Raw genomic sequence first — 18,553 nt, 5'->3', positions numbered from 1 at the left:
CAGAAGAGAAGAGTGAGGGGAGATTTGATAGCAGCCTTCAGCTTCCTGAAGGGAGGTTCGTAAGAGGCTGGAGAAAGGCTATTCTCAGTAGTGATAGATGGCAGAACAAGGAACAATGGTCTCAAGTTGCGGTGGGAGAGTTCTAGGTTGGATATTAGAAAAAAATATTTCATTAGGAGAGTGGTGAAGCACTGGAATGGGTTACCTAGGGAAGTAGTGGACTCTCCGTTCCTAGAGATGTTTAAATCTCGTCTTGACAAAGCCCTGGCTGGGTTGATTTAATTGGGATTGGTCCTGTCTTGGGCAGGGGAATGGACTTGATGGTCTCTTCCAGCTCTATGGTTCTATAATTCTATGAATGTCAGTTACTTCACAGGTGAGTAAGTGCCTCTTCTTCATCAGGTAGTGTCCCCGTGTCTTCTCCATTTCATCTTAGGATGTTTTTGTTAGCGGTTTCTGTTCAGCCCATTTATGCACCTCATGAATTCTATTTCTAGAATTCCAGACCATTTCTATCACTATATTGGTATGAATTGGCAAACTGCCCTCATTTCCTTCTCGGCTGCTTTTGTTCTGAGATGGAGTCTCCAAATGCCAGGTTTTTTTCTAGTACCAAAGCAAATTTAGTTAGTTGTTTGGACAGTTTACTTTTTCCCATTCTCAACAAATAAAGAAATATATTCATTGTTTATGAGCTTCTCCCTTTTGGCGGTTATTTTTTGTTATTGTACTCTGGAATGCCAGCCTCTGAGGAGTCAAGCGGTGCCTTTTCTACTACCAAGTTATACCAGCCAGTGATGGTCATTCCCAATGCCTTTACGGTTTGGGTGATACTTATTGTGATGGGTTGGATCACAGAAGTCCTCTTGGAATTGTCACCTGGTATGCTGATCAAGCCACTGAACCTGCCTTCCTGCCCTCAGTTAAAATTAGCAAAAGATGCCAGCTTACTTCTAATATACTAAGAAACTTGTAACATGCAAATTGTTACTTAAACAGCTGCTCTTATCTCAGGTAAAATGCTTGAAGTAAGAGTTAATCTTTACAGAATTAAGCTTTGCAGGGCTCTTTAGAATTCTTTGTTTTTGAGTTTCTTCATGTATATTCTCTAGGAAGGCTAAGACCATTTCAAAGCCAGCTGAAGACAAAGCTGACTGCTTTCTATTCCTTAAATCGGGTGGGGAATCATTTTGGGGGGGGGAGGTTGGGGGCTGCTGACCCACAGAAAAGTCAGTCAGGGGCCTCACAAAAGTAGGGGGGAAGCCCCAGACTAAGGGGGAGAAATACACTCCCCATATTCCCATCCCATCCAATCCCAGAGCCTAGGGGAGCCTAGCCTAGTAGATTTTGTGTGCTCCAGTCCTGGGGTAGGGCAGTGGGGAGGGCTGGAGCACCAGTGCGGACTCCCTAATGCTGGGGGGAAGGTCCTGGGCCTCAGAGGCTAGATCCAGGCAAGCCTGAGATTCCCTTTCCTGCCTTAAATAGATTTTCCCCAAGGGCAGGAATCCTTGGTTCAGTCTCTTCATCTCTGTGGAAAATACAAGATTTAAGATGGATTCCAGTACTAGCCCTTCCTTCCCATTGCATTGATACTAAAAATTCTATGAAAGATGCATTAAAACAGAGCTCAAGTCATCCTTATTGTGCCTGACTGATACAGTTCTGCCTTATGATGTGCTGACTTGCTCAGATCAGCCACTGATTAACATCCCCTCATTGCTAACCTTCTAACACAGCATAAAGCATCTGAATCCGGGACCTGCTGCAACTCAAAGCCTGGTATTTGGATAGCCATCAGAAATAGAACTGTCATGTTCCAAAAGGGTATAGTACATCTATAACCAAATCAATAAAGACTCTACAAAGAGCTTTTATTAGAAAAAAGGGAGCTCATCGATGCAACTGGTCTCCAGAATCTACCTGGAATCCCTGCTATCTGAGAGTTTTTACTTAAGTTTTCGGGTCCCATGGTCAGTTCTCTGTAAGTATGATTAGCAGAGATGATTAATTTCTTTCTGGTGGATACAGTCTTCACTTATACTGTCATAACTAAAATCTCCTAGACTATTAATATCTATTATGATGGAGATTTCGCAGGGTAGCTATGAGCAGTTAAATCTATGCAAATAGGTAGCTTGGTAATTTCTAAAGAGAAGGGTTATCAAAATGGATCTTTAGTTTTATTAAGTGTTGTACAACTGATCATGTTCAGCCCCCTTCAAAAATGATAGTATATTCACAAAAGTACTGCTTACTATTCTTACTAAGGATATGCCAGTTGTAGACATGTGTGGAGCTTAAATTTGATCCTCTTGTCATACTTTTTCTAATCATCGCTGCTGCCAGCCGTAAGCTCAGAGGCAGCTGTGGCTCTTCTGTATTGGATTCGGCTCTGAAGGTTCTGCTTCCTAAGGGGGTGGGGGAGCTGTCCAGGAGTCACCCAAAATGGAGAATCCACAGGGACGGTACTCGAAGAAGATGCAGTTACTCACTGCTGCAGTAACTGGAGTTCTTCAAGCTATATTCCCCTGTGGTGCTCTCCTACACACCTTGTTTTCCCTCTGGGATTCACATCTTCAGGACCTTTTAGAGGTAATTTAAGATTATTCCAAGAAAAGAGTAAACCCATTTTTTCCTACAATAAGGGGTTCTCAAATGTTCTCCAGGATGTCATGGTCCTTTGGTAGATACACTAGAAAAATCTTAATATAGTTATATTTCAGAGTATTAAAGAGTTCAGATTAATGGATAATCTGAACAAATTGGTTCTTTTTTAAAAGGAAGGTATCTGCTTGGAAAATATCGGGTTTTGCTGTTTAAGTTTAGGCGCCTTCTACTAGTATCTAAACTTGAGGTTTACATCGAAAAAAAAATGTATTTCAACCCAATGTCTTCATATTGGTACCATCTGATTTTTAGGGGGAAAACCCCCTCTGTATGCTTAATTTCCTTTAATCTTCACTTAAACTCTGGTGATAAATTTATAGTAGGGTGAGAAACACTGTAGAGTACACATACTAATTTTCATAATTAGATTGATTGCCAGTTAACTTTGCACAGCAATTAGTGAATTGAAATGGTGTGTTTTTACAGAACTAACGGACATTGCTTTGCCATTGTTGAAGAAGATGAACACGGAGAACCTGTCCTTGCTTCAGGCTGCATGAAATATGAAGGTTCAGATTTTCAGTGCAAGGTATAAACAAGTTAATTTATTTTTATAAAAGGAGTATGATGAAGATTTTTCAGGGTAGCTATGAGCAGTTAAATCTATGCAAATCACAACTGCTACACTAGGGACTTTGCATATTGCCCTTGCTATAATGGATGATGATATGCTGTTGACAAATCAAGACTGCAGTCCTGAAATTGACTGCACACCCACATCCTATCAGTTTCAGGATTGACAGCAAAATTAAGTACACGTATTCAAAGGGAACAGAAGAGTAGAAAGCAGAGCTGAAAATTTTGTTTTATTGACTAGGGGAAAAAGGAACACATTCTGTGGGCCTGTATTTTCAAAGGTGACTCTTATCTTCAGAAGCCTCTATTTTTTGGTGTCCAATTTGATATACCTTTAAAGGGGCCTGGTTATTCTGACAGTACTGAACACCTACAATCTAAAAATAAGGACTCTTTAAGGAGTCTTGGAATGGACACACAAACTCACTAGTCTCACAAGTTGTGGTGTGTAATATATAATTTAAATATGTTTTGAAAATCTAATTTCTGCCATGTTAATGCTGTGCCAGAGATGAAAAAAATTCCTATGACAATCAACTGATGCTTGAAATTTCTTATTTATATTACTTTTCATATTGTGCAGCTAATTACTGAATGTAATATGTATATTCATGTGTGTTTGTGTGAAATACAGGGCTGAATAAGACTTCCCCTACAGTTGCAGCTAGAGGCTTCTGTTAGCCATTCCAGGTCTGGGTACTTGAACTGAGAGCTTGGTAACTCTTTCCTCTATGCTATAAATTACTGCTCTCCCCATGAAGGAGAAAGCTACTTGATTTGAATGCAATTGAGCAAAGAATCATTCCTTGCAGGGGGTGTTGAGTTGGAGCCTGGGGCTGGAGATTGGCACCCAGCTGGGCTGGGCAATTGGTCTAGATTTGAGAGTCAGCGATGGGAACTCTAACTGGTTGGCAAGGAGGCTGGGACTAGGACAGCAATGGGCAACCTAGGCTACTGAGTGGGCGCATAACTGGCCCTCTCAGTGGGTCTGCAAGATTGTTGTAACCAAGATGGCCGCAAGGGAGAGAGTAGTTTTGCTAACTGCACTTGCATGTCTAGAATTTGTAGAGAGAGCTGATTGCATCCAAAGCGCTGCTGTGGTTCATAGGGAATGCATGGCTCTCACATTCAGTGTTGTGTGCAGTCAGCATAACTCTCACTTCACATGCTTTATGTGCAGGTTGCATTGTAATACTGGTAGGGGAAAAAAAACTATGCAGATGGAAACAAGTGGAATCTGGAAACCCTGCACACATGGGCTGTGGTCAACAAAATGTCTCATGAGCCATACATAGAACGTCGATGGGCTGCATATAGCCCACGGACTGCAGCTTGCCCACTGCTTGATTAGGAGCTTTGGGAGGGATATGGGGGAGGAGAGATTCTTAGGTGAGGAGGAGCACAGATTGACCTAATTAAAGTTGTACAGGCAATCTTATTTCTGGCATTTTATAATTTTCAAATGCTTGGCCTATTTTCCACAATGTTTTAATATGGGGGAGAAGGAAGGGGGAGAGAGGTGTCTTCCACTCATGCTCAACCAGTGGAATTATTGCTCACAAATTAGCTGTTGGGGAAGATGGCAATAGGTGTTACCTCTGATGTGATAGTTGGCCAGCTAAAATGTTAACTGACCTCTTGACCTGTGTTTGTATTTAATATAATCACAACAATCAGATGAAATCATTAATAATTTAGCTGAGTTGCAACCTAATATCTTAACTATAGGCTGTGCACAAGATTTCAGCTAGACATTTCAATGTTTCGGTATAGTTGTTTATTATTCCATTACTAAACATCAGTTGGGACAAACTAAAAACTGGCATAAGTGCTAAATGTAGTAAAAAAAATAAATTTAAGATAAAATTTAGCTTGTTAATTATCAAAAATTATTTTTGTAGTCCAAGTATATGGTCAACAAAGCTTTGGGGAGGTCAGTAAATTTGGGGGAGGATACATGTCATATATTTCATACATAACCAAGAAGGTTGAATCCCTATTTTATGTGCAAATAGAACTCAATCTTAGCTATGTAATCTCCACAGTGCTTTACTTCTGTCCCATCATTCACATTTCACCGTTTCAAAACTTTTGGGTTATTTTCTCTGTTCTCTGCAAGTAAATTCCTGCAAGCTGCATGGGCACTTTTAAAGACACCATAATAGAGGTCCAACTTAAATGTATACCCCAAATTTAAAAAACACAGTAAAAGAACTTAAAAAGAGCCACCATAGCTTAAAAACCATGTAAAAGAAGCAATGAGAGATAAAAAGGCATCTTTTAAAAAGCAGAAGTCAAATCCTAGTGAGGAAAATAGAAAAGAGCATAAACACTGCCATATTAAGTATAAAAATATAATAAGAAAAGCCAAAAAGGAGTTAGAAGAACAGCTAGCCAAAAAATCAAAAGGCAATAACAAAATGTTTTTAAAGTACATCAGAAGCAGGAAGCCTGTTAAACAGCCAGTGGGGCCCCTGGACGATCAAGATACAAAAGGAGCACATAAAGACGATAAAGACATTGCAGAGAAACTAAATGAATTCTTTGCTTCAGTCTTCATGGCTGAGGATGTTAGGGAGATTCCCAAACCTGACCCGTCCCTCATAGGTGACAAATCTGAGGACTTGTCACAGATTGAAGTGTCATTAGATGTAGTTTTGAAATGAATTGATAAACTTAACAGTAGCAAGTCACCAGGACCAGATGGCATTCACCCGTGTGAAATAACTCACATGTGAAATTGCGGAACTAACGACTATGGTTTGTAACCTATCCTTTAAATCATCTTCTGTACCCAATGACTGGGAGATAGCTAATGTAACGCCAATATTTAAAAAGGGCTCTAGAGGAGATCCCGCAATTACAGACCTATAAGTCTAACGTCAGTACTGGACAAATTAGCTGAAACAATAGCAGAGAATAACATTGTCAGAGACATAGAACATTGGAAAAAATAACCCCAACTATACATACAATATGATGGGGGCTAATTTAGCAAAGCTAATCAGGAAAGAGATCTTGGAGTCATCGTGGATAGTTCTCTGAAGACGTCCACACAGTGTGCAGAGGCAGTCAAAGCAAGCAATGTTAGGAATCATTAAAAAAGGGATGGAGAATATCTTATTGCCCTTATATAAATCCATGGTACGCCCACATCTTGAATACTGCGTACAGATGTGGTCTCCTCATCTCAAAAAAGATATACTGGAATTAAAAAAGGTTCAGAGAAGGGAAACTAATATGATTAGGGGTTTGGAACTGGTCCCTTATGAGGAGAGATTTAAGAGACTAGGACTTTTTCAGCTTGGAAAAGAGGATACTAAGGAGGGATATGATAGAGGTATATAAAATCGTGAGTGGTGTGGAGAAAGTGAATAAGGAAAAGTTATTTAATATAATACAAGAACTAGGGGCCACCAAATGAAATTAATGGACAGCAGGTTTAAAACAAATAAAAGGAAGTTTTTTCTTCACACAGCACACAGTCAACCTGTGGAACTCCTTGCCTGAGGAGGCTGTGAAGGCTAGGACTATAACAGGCTTTTAAAAAGAACTAGATAAATTCATAGAGGTTAAGTCCATTAATGGCTGTTAGCCAGGATGGGTAAGGAATGGTGTCCCTAGCCTTTTTGTCTGTCAGAGGATGGAGATGGATGGCAGAAGAGAGATCACTTGATCATTATCTGTTCAGTTCACTCCCTCTGGGGCACTTTGCATTGGCCACTGTTGGCAGACAAGATACTAGGGTAGATGGAACTTTGGTCTGACCCAGTATGGCCATTCTTATGTTCTTATGTTATGTTCTTCTTTTACAGGATTCCCCAAAAGCACAGCTACGTCGGACAATTGAATGCTGTCGAACTGATTTCTGCAATCGGGATCTACAACCCACGCTCCCCCCAGTTGGTGGTACAGGTGAACTGCTGTTTTTTGTGTATACAGATCAAGGTTGAATGGGTTTATTCCTCCAGATGAACCTCCTTCGTACTTCTGGTGTCCCTATTCTGGGAACGCCTGTGGTACGGAGGAGGAAGTGGCACTGTGCACTTCTGTGCCCTCTCTCCTCTGCCCTCCCGCCGCTCCCCCCACCTCCCGCTGGATGAACTGTGGTGTCACTTCCCCTGAGGCTTTTCCTGCCATTCCCATAGCAGCAGTAGTGGCGGGGAACACAGATGCACATGTGCCCTAGGAGTAGGGCGTGCCCCATCTCCCTTCACACTCAAACCCCACAGTGCCCTCCCTGGGCTAGCAAAATCTTTTTTCTCTCTTTCTGGTGTCACATCTTCTTTCGCTCATACCTGATTTGCTACCTCCTCGTTCCTGTCTACATTAATCTAACTTTGTCACTGTCCTTTGTTCCACGCTTTGTTTCCCTTGTGCATTGTTTTGTCCTATCAACAGTCTGCAGCCTAGCTTTCTCCGTAACTTCTACTGTGCTGACCATGTCTGAAAGAAGTCTCAGATCTTATCCAATTATATCTACTGTCGTACTTCTTGCTCCTACTCTGCTCCTAACTGAACAATTATATATCTGTTCAATGCCAGAAACGCCTTTATCTCTTCTCAGTCTCTCATTGCCCTAAATCTTTCTAATTTTTTAAAGTCAAAACTGACAAGATTCATCAAAATCACTTTGTTTTGGATTGTCTTTCTCTGCAACTGTGTTCACCTCCAAAGTTTCTCAGCTTTCATCCATCTTGGAAACTCCAACTTGAACTTGTATAAATATTTGATAACTCTCCTAAACTTTGTGTAATAGTGTTCTAATTCCTACTGAAGTAAACATTTTTGGCCCATTTTCCTCCTGAAATTTTGAGCCTCCTGACAGAGAAAGCAGAGAACCTACAATATCTAACTAGCAAAGTAGTGTGTTAGTAAACGGAACAATAATTATTCATTTGTCTATGTATCCAGTTTTATGAAGCACTTATCCAGTGCTACAGGCACAGAACATGAATTTTATATGTTTAAAAAGTCATTGGGACTATGATTGTAAATGGACCGCCCAGTCCTTTAAAGTACATCACATTCTTCCCATGCCTTTGTCTTCAGATTTATGTAACACCATTACTTTAATTTGAAATAGCTTGGAAAAACAGATGAGTATTAGAACACTATGAAGATCATATGATCAGTTAATGTTCCTTATCTCTCGCATATACCCTTTTAAATTAGATTCTATTTACATGTTCTCTTTTAGTGAATTTATAGTTGAGAAATGTGCCATATTAGATATTTCTGGAAACTCTGTTCTTGTGTTTATACACAGAACAAATGTAGCAACTGTGAAAGTTTCCCCCAATTATGCTGTCAAGGGAAAGTAAATTGAACTATACGATATTAATGTAGCTCAATTCCAGTTAAATATTGACTCCTTTTGTAAGATAGCCCTGAAGGATTGTGTTGGGTGCTCCTACACAGCAGGCATGATAATAGGACTACCAAACAGTATTAGGTAGACCAAGAGCCATCAGGTGAGAACATTTAATAGCTATCAACCAGGACAAGATTTAAATAAATAACCCAGAATCTGCCTTTATCATTATCAATTTTTGAGTCAACCAGACTCCCAGGACAGACTGGGTATATTATCAAGATTCTTGAACTATACTTCAGTGTTTATAACAAGTGCCATGAGAACTTAAAAGTCTATCTCAACAACCACTGAAGATGGGTAGAAGGTATTTCAGTCTCCTTTCTCCTCTGAAATGTGACTATTCTAACAGTACATTTAAATCCTTTTACAGCCAAATCAGCAGTGCCAAGGGAGAGTAATTTACCCCGTGCATGGGGTATGGGAAAGTCAGATATGCAAACTTGTTGATAGAAGAATATGGGTACGTCTAGACTACATGCCTCTGGCGACAGAGGCATGTAGATTAGGCTACCAGACATAGGAAAATGAAGCGGCGATTTAAATAATCGCCGCTTCATTTAAATTTACATGGCTGCCACGCTGAGCCGACAAACAGCTGATCAGCTGTTTGTCGGCTCAGCGCGATAGTCTGGACGCGCGGGTGTTGACATCAAAGGTATTTGTCGACCACCCAGGTATGCCTCCTGGAATGAGGTTTACCTGGGTGGTCGACAAATACCTTTGATGTCGGCAGGGGAGCGTCCAGACTATCGCGCTGAGCCGACTAACAGCTGATCAGCTGTTTGTCGGCTCAGCGTGGCAGCCATGTAAATTTAAATGAAGCGGCGATTATTTAAATCGCCGCTTCATTTTCCTATGTCTGGCAACCTAATCTACATGCCTCTGTCGCCAGAGGCATGTAGTCTAGACGTACCCTATGTGAAATTACCAATAAGATTGGTGTGAGGGTTTTTTGAAGTTGGAGAGAATATTTGGTATCTGTTGCAAATGAAAGACTTTGGGAGCATTGAAATGAGTTATCACCAGCATTGTAGCAATATTAAGATAGCAAGGAATTTTTTTTATATATGTACGTATGTATGCGTAAAAAAATGAGGCACATTCCCACAATAATGTCAGCATTGCTATAGTGAATAAAATCGATGCTTTGTAATTTCTTATCCTACTGCCAGTTTTGGAAGGATTCTAATATTGTTTTGAATAGCTGCAGCACCAAAAGCAAAACAATATTTGTCAATCACAAAATACACAATCTTTGGAAAAGTAACTGATAAATATAAATAAAATATTCTGTGAGAATCTAATTACTAGCAACTTTTTAGGAAATAAGTAGTATAACTTTTTTTTTAAACAGATGGACTTTTTGATGGCGGCATTCGTTGGATGGCAGTGCTGATTTCGATGGCAGTCTGCATCATTGTTATGATCATCTTATTTAGCTGCTTTTGTTACAAGTAAGGAAAAATATTTCCTTTGGCACTGATATTTTTTCCTACACGATGATGCACATCTCTGTAGACAATAGTTTATAGTGTTAGGTAAAAATGTAGACATTAACATGCGGTAAAGGGATTTCATAGAATTTGATGTCTTATTCCAGGAGAATGTGAAAACTACAAGTTTTCAAAACAGTGTATGGTTTTGACACTATAAAATTCCTTAATCAAGAATATGTTAACACTTTTGCAGTTAGATATTCACCCACTTCTCTTTTATTTTTGTTCTACTTCTGAGTTATCTTTGACATTATTTTGTCTTAGGAACGTATTTTTAAAAAGCCACAGGAATACTGTTTTCTGCCTTTTTTTTTTAAGGAGCTATATTTGTTCTCCATAGTCTGAACTGCAAACAAAACATTCCATTTTTTTGTCACATATTGACATTCTGTTTTTCCCCTGCAAAGGTATGAATTGTTGACCCTATATTTTTTCATTTTAAACCATACATTTCATAGAATCATAGAAGATTATGGTTGGAAGAGACTTCTAGTGATCATCTAGTACATAGGTTTTCAAACTGGGAGCATGAAGGAATTCCAGGGGGGGTGCAAGGTGACCCGCCCCTCCACCCCCACTATTTTAGTTTTTTGGCCCCGCTCAGGTTTTGTGTGTGTGTGTGTGTGTGTGAGAGAGAGAGGGTTTCTCAAAAATCAAAAAGGGGGTGTGATGCTGAAAAGTTTGGGAACCACTGATCTAGTACAACCCCATGCTCAAAACAAGCCCAGTCCCAACTAAATTTAATCCGGTAACGTAGTGAAAACATTCAAGTATTTATGTCTTATGCATATGATATAGTAAGATCATGTAAGAAGGTTTTATTCAGATTTTCATGGACATTTGGTATTGGGCATCTGTCAAAATGAAACCTGGTAGAAATTTTAAATTCTATTGATAGTGCAGAATAGGTCTGAGTGTTTGTAAAATAGCTAAATTTTCTACTCCAACTCATCTGATGAAGTTGCTTCGCGTCTCCCTGGTCTGCTTGGGGGGGGCAGCTAGTGCATCCCCCCCAGCAGACCAGGCTTTTCTCGCCGCGGAGGACGCGGGTGGCAGGACCGCCGAGAAGCGCTGCGGTCCCGCCACCCGTGTCCTCCGCGGCTTTGCTCTGCATCTCCCTGGGCCCCCTCTGCAGGGACCAACCCAGCAGCACCCCAGCTGCTCTGCCCCAGGCGTCCCCAAGTCAGCCGCTGCTGAAACTGATCAGCGGCTGATTCCAGGAAGCCTGGGGCAAAGCAGCTCTGCCTCGGGCTTCCTGTAGTCAGCCGCTGGTCAGTTTCAGCAGCGGCTGAATCGGGGATGCCTGGGGTACAATATGTACCAGTTCCGACTTACATACAAATTCAACTTAAGAACAAACTTACAGTCCCTATCTTGTACGTAACCCGGGGACTGCCTGTATTGAAAGAAACAGGACTCAGGAGACTTGCACCATTCAGCAGTCAAAATTATGCTGGGTTGGTTTTTCTGCTGCTTTCTGGCAAATAGTGCATGATGATAAACTATGATTTATGAAGTTGTATATATGATATTTGAAGGCAGTATATAAGATCTATTGATGCATGTAGTGGATGATGCGGTTGTTGTGCCAGCAGTACAAGAGGAAAGTTAGGTTGGCAGCAGACACAGATTAAGAAAGATGCTTTGAGGGGCTGCTGCCCAAAGCCCCAGGCTGAGAAAGGCCTTTTTAGCTTGGTGCGCTGGGCTGCAGCCACTAAAGCCTTTGCGTACTACATTTGAAGGGAGCTGTGCTGAGGGAGGGGAGGCTCCATGTGTGCCTGTTCTTCCTGCACCCCTGGCTTGAGCCATGTGGCTCCATGTGCTGGGAAGTTTCATCCCTGCACCACCCTTGCCTGCTGGCTCCACCTCCACAGCTCCCATTGTCCATGATTCATGGGAAGCTGTGAGGGACAGTGCCTGCAAACGAGTGCAAGGCAGACTAGGGCACACTGAGCCACCCGCATCCCCACAATACCAAATGGGAGCTGCAGGTGTGCCAAGTAAGTGCCCCATACCGTAACCCTGCCCCAGCCCTGTGTTCCCTCCAATACCTTAACTCCCACCCAGATACTGTGTGTGTGAAGCTTATTTTAACTATGTATTTCGCAGTTTTTGTAAGGTTTTGGTTACAGACATTTTGAAGGTGTTGGAGGCAGGATAGCAATGTGTGATTTGATCTGAACTGAGCATTTTCTGGCTTTCCGATGGTTATTTAGGATTTTGAAGCCCCATGTTGTAGGAACATGTATAAAGTGAAAAGCTTGGTTGTGTGGCAACAGTCTTAACTCTAACTTAACAAAGGTGTTTGTAAATGATTTTTAAGGCATATTTTTCCTCCCCATTTTTCTCCAGAAGAATTGCTCAAGATATGCGCAGGCACCACAGTGGTGTATGTCAAGAGTGGGAAACTTCTGGCCCACTGCTTAATTTCATCCAGCCTGCCTCAAGTCTTAGTGCTGGAAGCCTTGAGCCTCAACGTTCCCCCAGCATCTCCTTCTTATGGGGCTGGAGCTGCTGTTGGTGGAGAGCTTGGACTCCCCACGGACAGGGGCTGCTGCACGAAGAAGTCGTCCATCCGTGTCTCCCTCCCCCCCCCCCCCCAGTTGACCATGCTCCCCACAGAACCAGCTCTCCACTGCCTCTGATACAGAGGCAGCAAGCAGAGGGGAAATGCAAGTAGTCTAGAAGATTAACTGATAAACCCAGGCTTACTCAGTAGTAATAGGACTTAATGGAGTCCTGGTGCAAGTAGCCAGGAGCGGACTGACAATCAAAATAGGCTTGGGAACAGCCCTCCCCATGACGTCACCCCTGCATACACCTCAAGCCCCACCCCCTTTCCCTGTGTCACGTCCGACACGCAGCACAAGCAGCGGGTCGGGCTTCATGCGCCACATACAGCGCAGACGAAGAGCCGCTCAGAGTGCGGGGCAACGACGGCCCATCACGGGTAAATACGACAGCCCACCGGGAAATTCCCGGTATCCCGCCAGGCCAGTCCACCCCTGCAAGTAGCTTCACTTATTTTTCTCTATTATTATGCATATTTGGAAGTTAGTGAAATAGACAACAATCTTAAGTAATTAGGACACTGTCATTTCAATATCAGTTTGAGGAGTGGAAGCAGCAAGGAACAGATTATAATCCTCATATTCAGTGTGGTTGCTTTAAAGAACAATGTTTATTGTGCATTCAGTAGCGTTTAGTTCATTAGCCAAGGTGTCATAATTGGAGGCATTGACATAGCAAATAAGTTTAATATAAAAAAATCATGGTTTCATTAAATATCTCTGCTTTCTGGTTTGTGATTTTTATTATATTTATTTTGTTAGAAAAATTCTTCTTTGCGTGCTCATGTCCATTCAACATAGGTGTGTGTGCCTGCCACATACACCGATGCCGTAAGTTTTTCCGTAAGCAGTACTTATAGGAGCTGGGGTCCCAGTACCCCCTGGAGTGGTGTGCATTTATGCCACACTATATAGGGCACTCCCCGGCCCCTCCCTCCTCAGTTCCTACTTACTGTCAGCAGCAGTGGTTGGAACAGCTTGCTCCAGCCTTAGCTGTAGCTAGCATTCCCAATGTTTTGCAGAAAGTTTTAATCAAACAGCCAAGTACCTGTGAATTTTTGAACTTTGATTTTCCTAGAGACTTTTGCATGAGGATGGAGCATGGGGATGAGTCTCAATTGTCTTTTGTACACAATTTAAATATTCTTCAATCTGTCATATAAAAGTACACGAATATACAATAAATACTGCTTATTTTTAAAAAAATTATATTTAGATTTTTTTCTTTTCATAGTTCAAGATGTTCAAAAATATTAATCTGTAGGGTTTTTTTTTGCAGACATTACTGTAGATGGGCAGCAAAAAGACGTTGTTATAATCGTGATCTGGAGCAAGATGAAGCATTTATTCCTGCTGGGGAGTCATTAAAGGATCTTATTGACCAGTCACAAAGTTCTGGGAGTGGATCAGGACTACCGCTGTTGGTAAGCCAAAGTCTTAGATTTTTTTAATGCCAAAATGATAAAAACTAATTTTAAACGTATTTTTATTGGTGAAGAATATTAGAAATCCACGTTAGCACATTCTTATAATTAAGAAAATATGTTTTAACGCCCTTAAACAGTTATCTGTTGAATTATAATACATGACTTAGATAAAGAAAATAAATCTGAGACCATTTCACTTTATTATAATCTGCAAAGAGAAGTCCAGGACACAAGACCTCTCTTTCAATCATAGAACACTAGAACTGGAAGGGACCTTGAAAGGTCATTGAGTCCAGTCCACTGCCCTCACAGCAGGATGGAGCACCATCTAGACCAGTGGTTCCCAACCTTTTCCAGATGGGGACCCATCTTGACAATTCAGGAAGATTTTGTGACCCAAGGCAGTTCAAAAACGGGGCAGAGCCACTTGGGGAGATACTTGGAGACCCTTTTGAAATGTAATGGCGACCCATATTTGGGTCCCGACCCATAGGTTGGTGTGACAGGGCGTCCTCACCCTGCCCCCTCTTAGTGCTGGCCGTGGCATGCAGCAACTCGCCGCAACACTGCAGCTCATGCATGAACGGGCTGGTGGGTCATTCAAAGGGAGCGCTGGCACGCACAGCAGGGGAGGAGGGAGAGGGAGGGAGAGCCAGTGTCCGGGGAAACCGGGAGCAGCTCAGAGGCGGCGGAGGCAGCGAGCGACCAGCTGCAGAGTGCAGCTGAAGCAGTCCTGGAGTTAGGTGGAGAACCGCCATCCCAGGAGGGCGGCAGGAGCACAGGGGCAGCAGAAGCAGGAGCCGACCAGCCATGGAGGGAGGAAGGAACCCTGGACCAGAAGTGGTGAGCAAGCCTCCTGATCACCAGAGGCTGCCCTCTCAACGAGGGGCTCCCCAGGAGGGAGGGGCAGAGCCAGGGGCCTGTGGGACCCCGAAGCCGACTCAACAGCAAGCACCATGGGGGCAGGGACTCTACTTCAGCCTGGGAATCTTGGACACGGCGCAGCGGTAAGGCGCAGGAACCTCGGTCAGGGGTGTGACAGGAGGCGCAGCGTATGATGGGGTAGGAAGCGGCCCAGGGCGAAAGGGAGCCATAGGGAATCAAGGAGTGGGCCTGTATCAGCTCCGGAGGGACTCCCCAAAAGGACCAGTCTATATCCTGAGGGTTTTGGGCCAGTGCCCGGTGGGGAGGGAGGCCCCAGGCCCCCTACCCTGCCAACGCCCCTACCACCAATACCAACACCATCACCAACCAGGACCGATCTCAAACCTCGGACTGGGAACCATAGACTGTTCAGTGGCAGGGACCCCCACAGTCCCGACATAGCATAGCAGGAACCAGAGCAGGGGACAGCACCTCATCCATCGGCTATGCATTGGGGACCCGCGATTGGGGAGGGCGGAATCTCCCCAGAAGTCTGGGAGGCCCCAGGACCCCCCTGAACACCGGCACTAAGCCTCATTGCCAGGACTTGGGCGGCCCAACCCACAGAGACAGGGCTAAAATAAGCCGGGGTGGTTTGCCTCCGGCTTACATGGGGAGCGTCACCACCCCACAAGCACCTACAGGCCACTAGGGCCATTGACAGATGGGAAGCCCTGATCTAGACCATCCCTGATAGATGTCTATCTAACCTGCTCTTAAATATCTCCAGAGATGGAGATTCAATGACCTCCCTAGACAACTTATTCCAGTGTTTCACCACTCTGACAGGTAGTTTTTCCTAATGTCCAGCCTAAACCTCCCTTGCTGCAGTTCAAACCCATTGCTTCTTGTCCTATCCTCAAAGACCAAGGAGAACAATTTTTCTCCCTCCTCCTTATAGCACTCTTTTAGGTACAGGCAGTCCCCGGGTTACATGGATCCGACTTACATTGGATCCCTACTTACAAACGGGGTGAGGCAACCCCGCACTAGCTGCTTCCCCCCAGCAGACCAAGGAGACGCGAAGCTAGTGCCCCCCCTCCCCCCCAGCAGACCAAGGAGACGCGGAGCGGCTTTTCTCAGCAGACACCTCAGCTTGAGAATAAAGGACTGAGGGAAGTGAGGTGTGGGAGAATAAAACTGAGCTCTGGAGAAATGTTTGGCTAGAGTTTCCCCTACAATATGTACCAGTTCCGACTTACAAACAAATTCAACTTAAGAACAAACCTACAGTCCCTATCTTGTACGTAACCCGGGGACTGCCTGTACTTGAAAACCACTATCATGTCCCCTCTCAGTCTTCTCTTTTCTTAACTACACAAGCCCAATTCTTTCAGTCTTCCCTCATAGCCCATGCTCTCTAGACCTTTAATCGTTTTTGTTGCTTAGGACTTTCTCCAATTTCTACATATCTTTCTTGAAATGTGGTGCCCAGAACTGGATGCAATACTACATCTGAGGCCTAATCAGTGCAGAGACTGATATAGAAGAGACTATAGAGCAGTGTTTCCCAGTTGGTGCTCCGCGAAACCTTGGGGTTCCGCTAAGCGAAAGTAGGGGTTCCGCGAAAAGCCGGCACTCCCCTGCCCCTTCTGAAAGAGAGAGAGGCGGCTAGCTTGTTTCCCGTTCCTCCCTGGCAACGCAGAAGCATAGGGAGGCGGGGGCAGAGGGAACAGTTGCTCCTGGCTGGCACACTAGGAGAGGTGTCAGATGGGGTGAGACTACATGACCCACAACGGGGAGGGAAGAACTCCCCCCCCCCCCCCAAAGGAGCCAGCGTGCACTGCCTGAACAGCTGGGGCTGTGGCACCCGGCAACTTAGTTCTGCCATCTTTCTGCGCAGTACGTGTGGCGGGGAGAGGGTCAGGAGACCTGTCTCTGCACAGCTCCGACTATGCAGGCAGCGTGATTTGCCTGGGCCTCACCGACACTCCCCCTGCTCCTGCGCAGGATGGCATCACAGAAGTAAGTTGCTGGAATGCAAGAGCTCCTGCTGCTCAGGCAGCGTGCACGCCAGCTTTTTGGGGAGGGGAAGTGCAGTCGCACACTTCCCGGACCCCAGAGGTGCTGCAGGATTGCCAGGTAGTGATCCCAGCTGCCCATGTCCGCTGCCCAGACCCCCCATGAGTACCCTGCCCCCACCAGCACTGTCCCCAGCACCCAGCAGCATCCTGCCCCCGGTCCCAGCGCCCTGCCGCCCACCCTGGCACCAACCCCAGGACCCTGTCCCTTGTCCCAGCACCCTGCCACTCACTCCAACACCCAGCAGCACCCTGTCCCTAGCCCCAGCATCCTGCCACCCACCACAAGACCCTGACCCTGCTCCCAGCACCATGCCATCCACCCCAGCATCCAGCACCACCCTGTCCCTGGCCCCAGCATCCTGCCACTCACCCCAGTGCCCAGCAGCACCCTCTCCCCGGCCCCATCACCCACTAGCACCCTGTCCCCTGCCCTCATCAGCACAGTTGGGACCACATTAGTAAGGATTGGGGGGGGGGAGTTGCATCTCACTTGTGTGGCCCCAACTGACTTTTCTGTGGGTCCTCGCCCCTCTCATAAATAAAGACAATGCTAAAACCTTTTGAGTTTGACATAATATTTTATTTAAAAATGAAGCCTGGCCAACATTCCCCTAATTGGGTCCAAATCCCCATCTCACTGCAGCATCATAACACTCCTGCACCACCTGACCCCAAATCTGAGCCTATCATACACTGGAACCCCCTGTCCTGAGTCTCTTGCATCCCCAAACTCCTGCATCCCCACAGCCTCAGTCTTCTGCCACAACACTCCTGCGCCATCCACACATGGCAAGTCTGTGTCCTGAGCCCATCATACTCCCAGCCTCCTTGCCCTGAGCCCCTCACATATCCAACCCAAACTCCTGCACCCTCACATCTACAAGCCTGTGACTCGTTCGGCATCCCAACCTTCCACCTGAGCCCAACACTCACCAGCCTGGAGCCCCCTCCCCGAGCCAGCATCCCCTTCCCCTGCATCCAAATTCCCTCCCAGAGCTTGCACTTCTCACCCCTTCCCACACCCAAATCCCTCATTCACACCCCAGAGCCTGCACCTCCTGTCTCAACCCAGTGCGAGTGTATAAGGGCTGGGGATAGCAAGTGATGGAGGGGAGGGGAACAGAGAGGATGGGGCCTCAAATGGGTGGGGTCTTGGGGAAGGAATGTGATTTTCATGCATTGGAGGTTCCCCTCTTTGTGTGTGTGTGTGTGTGCGTGCGTGCGTGTGTGTGTGTGTGTGTGTGAGAGAGAGAGAGAGAGAGAGAGAGAGAGAGAGAGACACACCTAGGGATTCCTTGAAATTCTGGAAACACTGGCTTAGGGAAAGAGGCCATGATATTTCATTAACCCAGTTGTCCATCCTATTCTTAACCTGAGAACAGCTACACAGACCACTTCAGATTCTGGATGGTATCACTTGCCTTTCTTATTCCTTTTCTTTAGTCACAAGCATGGTTTGTGGCTCTCAAATTGCACATTGCATCCACTTTGC

The 18,553-nt window shown here is 44.7% G+C and overlaps 1 protein-coding gene across 2 annotated transcripts in view; it reads left to right on the top strand.

The window, feature by feature from the left end:
* Positions 1-18,553, top strand: part of BMPR1A (bone morphogenetic protein receptor type 1A) — a 175,357-nt gene that overhangs the window by 123,321 nt on the left and 33,483 nt on the right. For both annotated transcript variants that reach the window (XM_075934831.1, XM_075934830.1), the window contains 4 exons: positions 3,094-3,196; positions 7,059-7,158; positions 9,975-10,074; positions 13,966-14,110. In XM_075934831.1, coding sequence (XP_075790946.1) covers positions 3,094-3,196; positions 7,059-7,158; positions 9,975-10,074; positions 13,966-14,110 — 448 coding nt within the window. The remainder of the gene's footprint in view (positions 1-3,093; positions 3,197-7,058; positions 7,159-9,974; positions 10,075-13,965; positions 14,111-18,553) is intronic.

The sequence above is a fragment of the Pelodiscus sinensis genome, chromosome 8 (genome assembly GCF_049634645.1).
Source record: "Pelodiscus sinensis isolate JC-2024 chromosome 8, ASM4963464v1, whole genome shotgun sequence".
NCBI classification, from domain to species: Eukaryota; Metazoa; Chordata; order Testudines; family Trionychidae; genus Pelodiscus; species Pelodiscus sinensis.
This window is presented reverse-complemented; position numbering and strand designations above follow the sequence as displayed.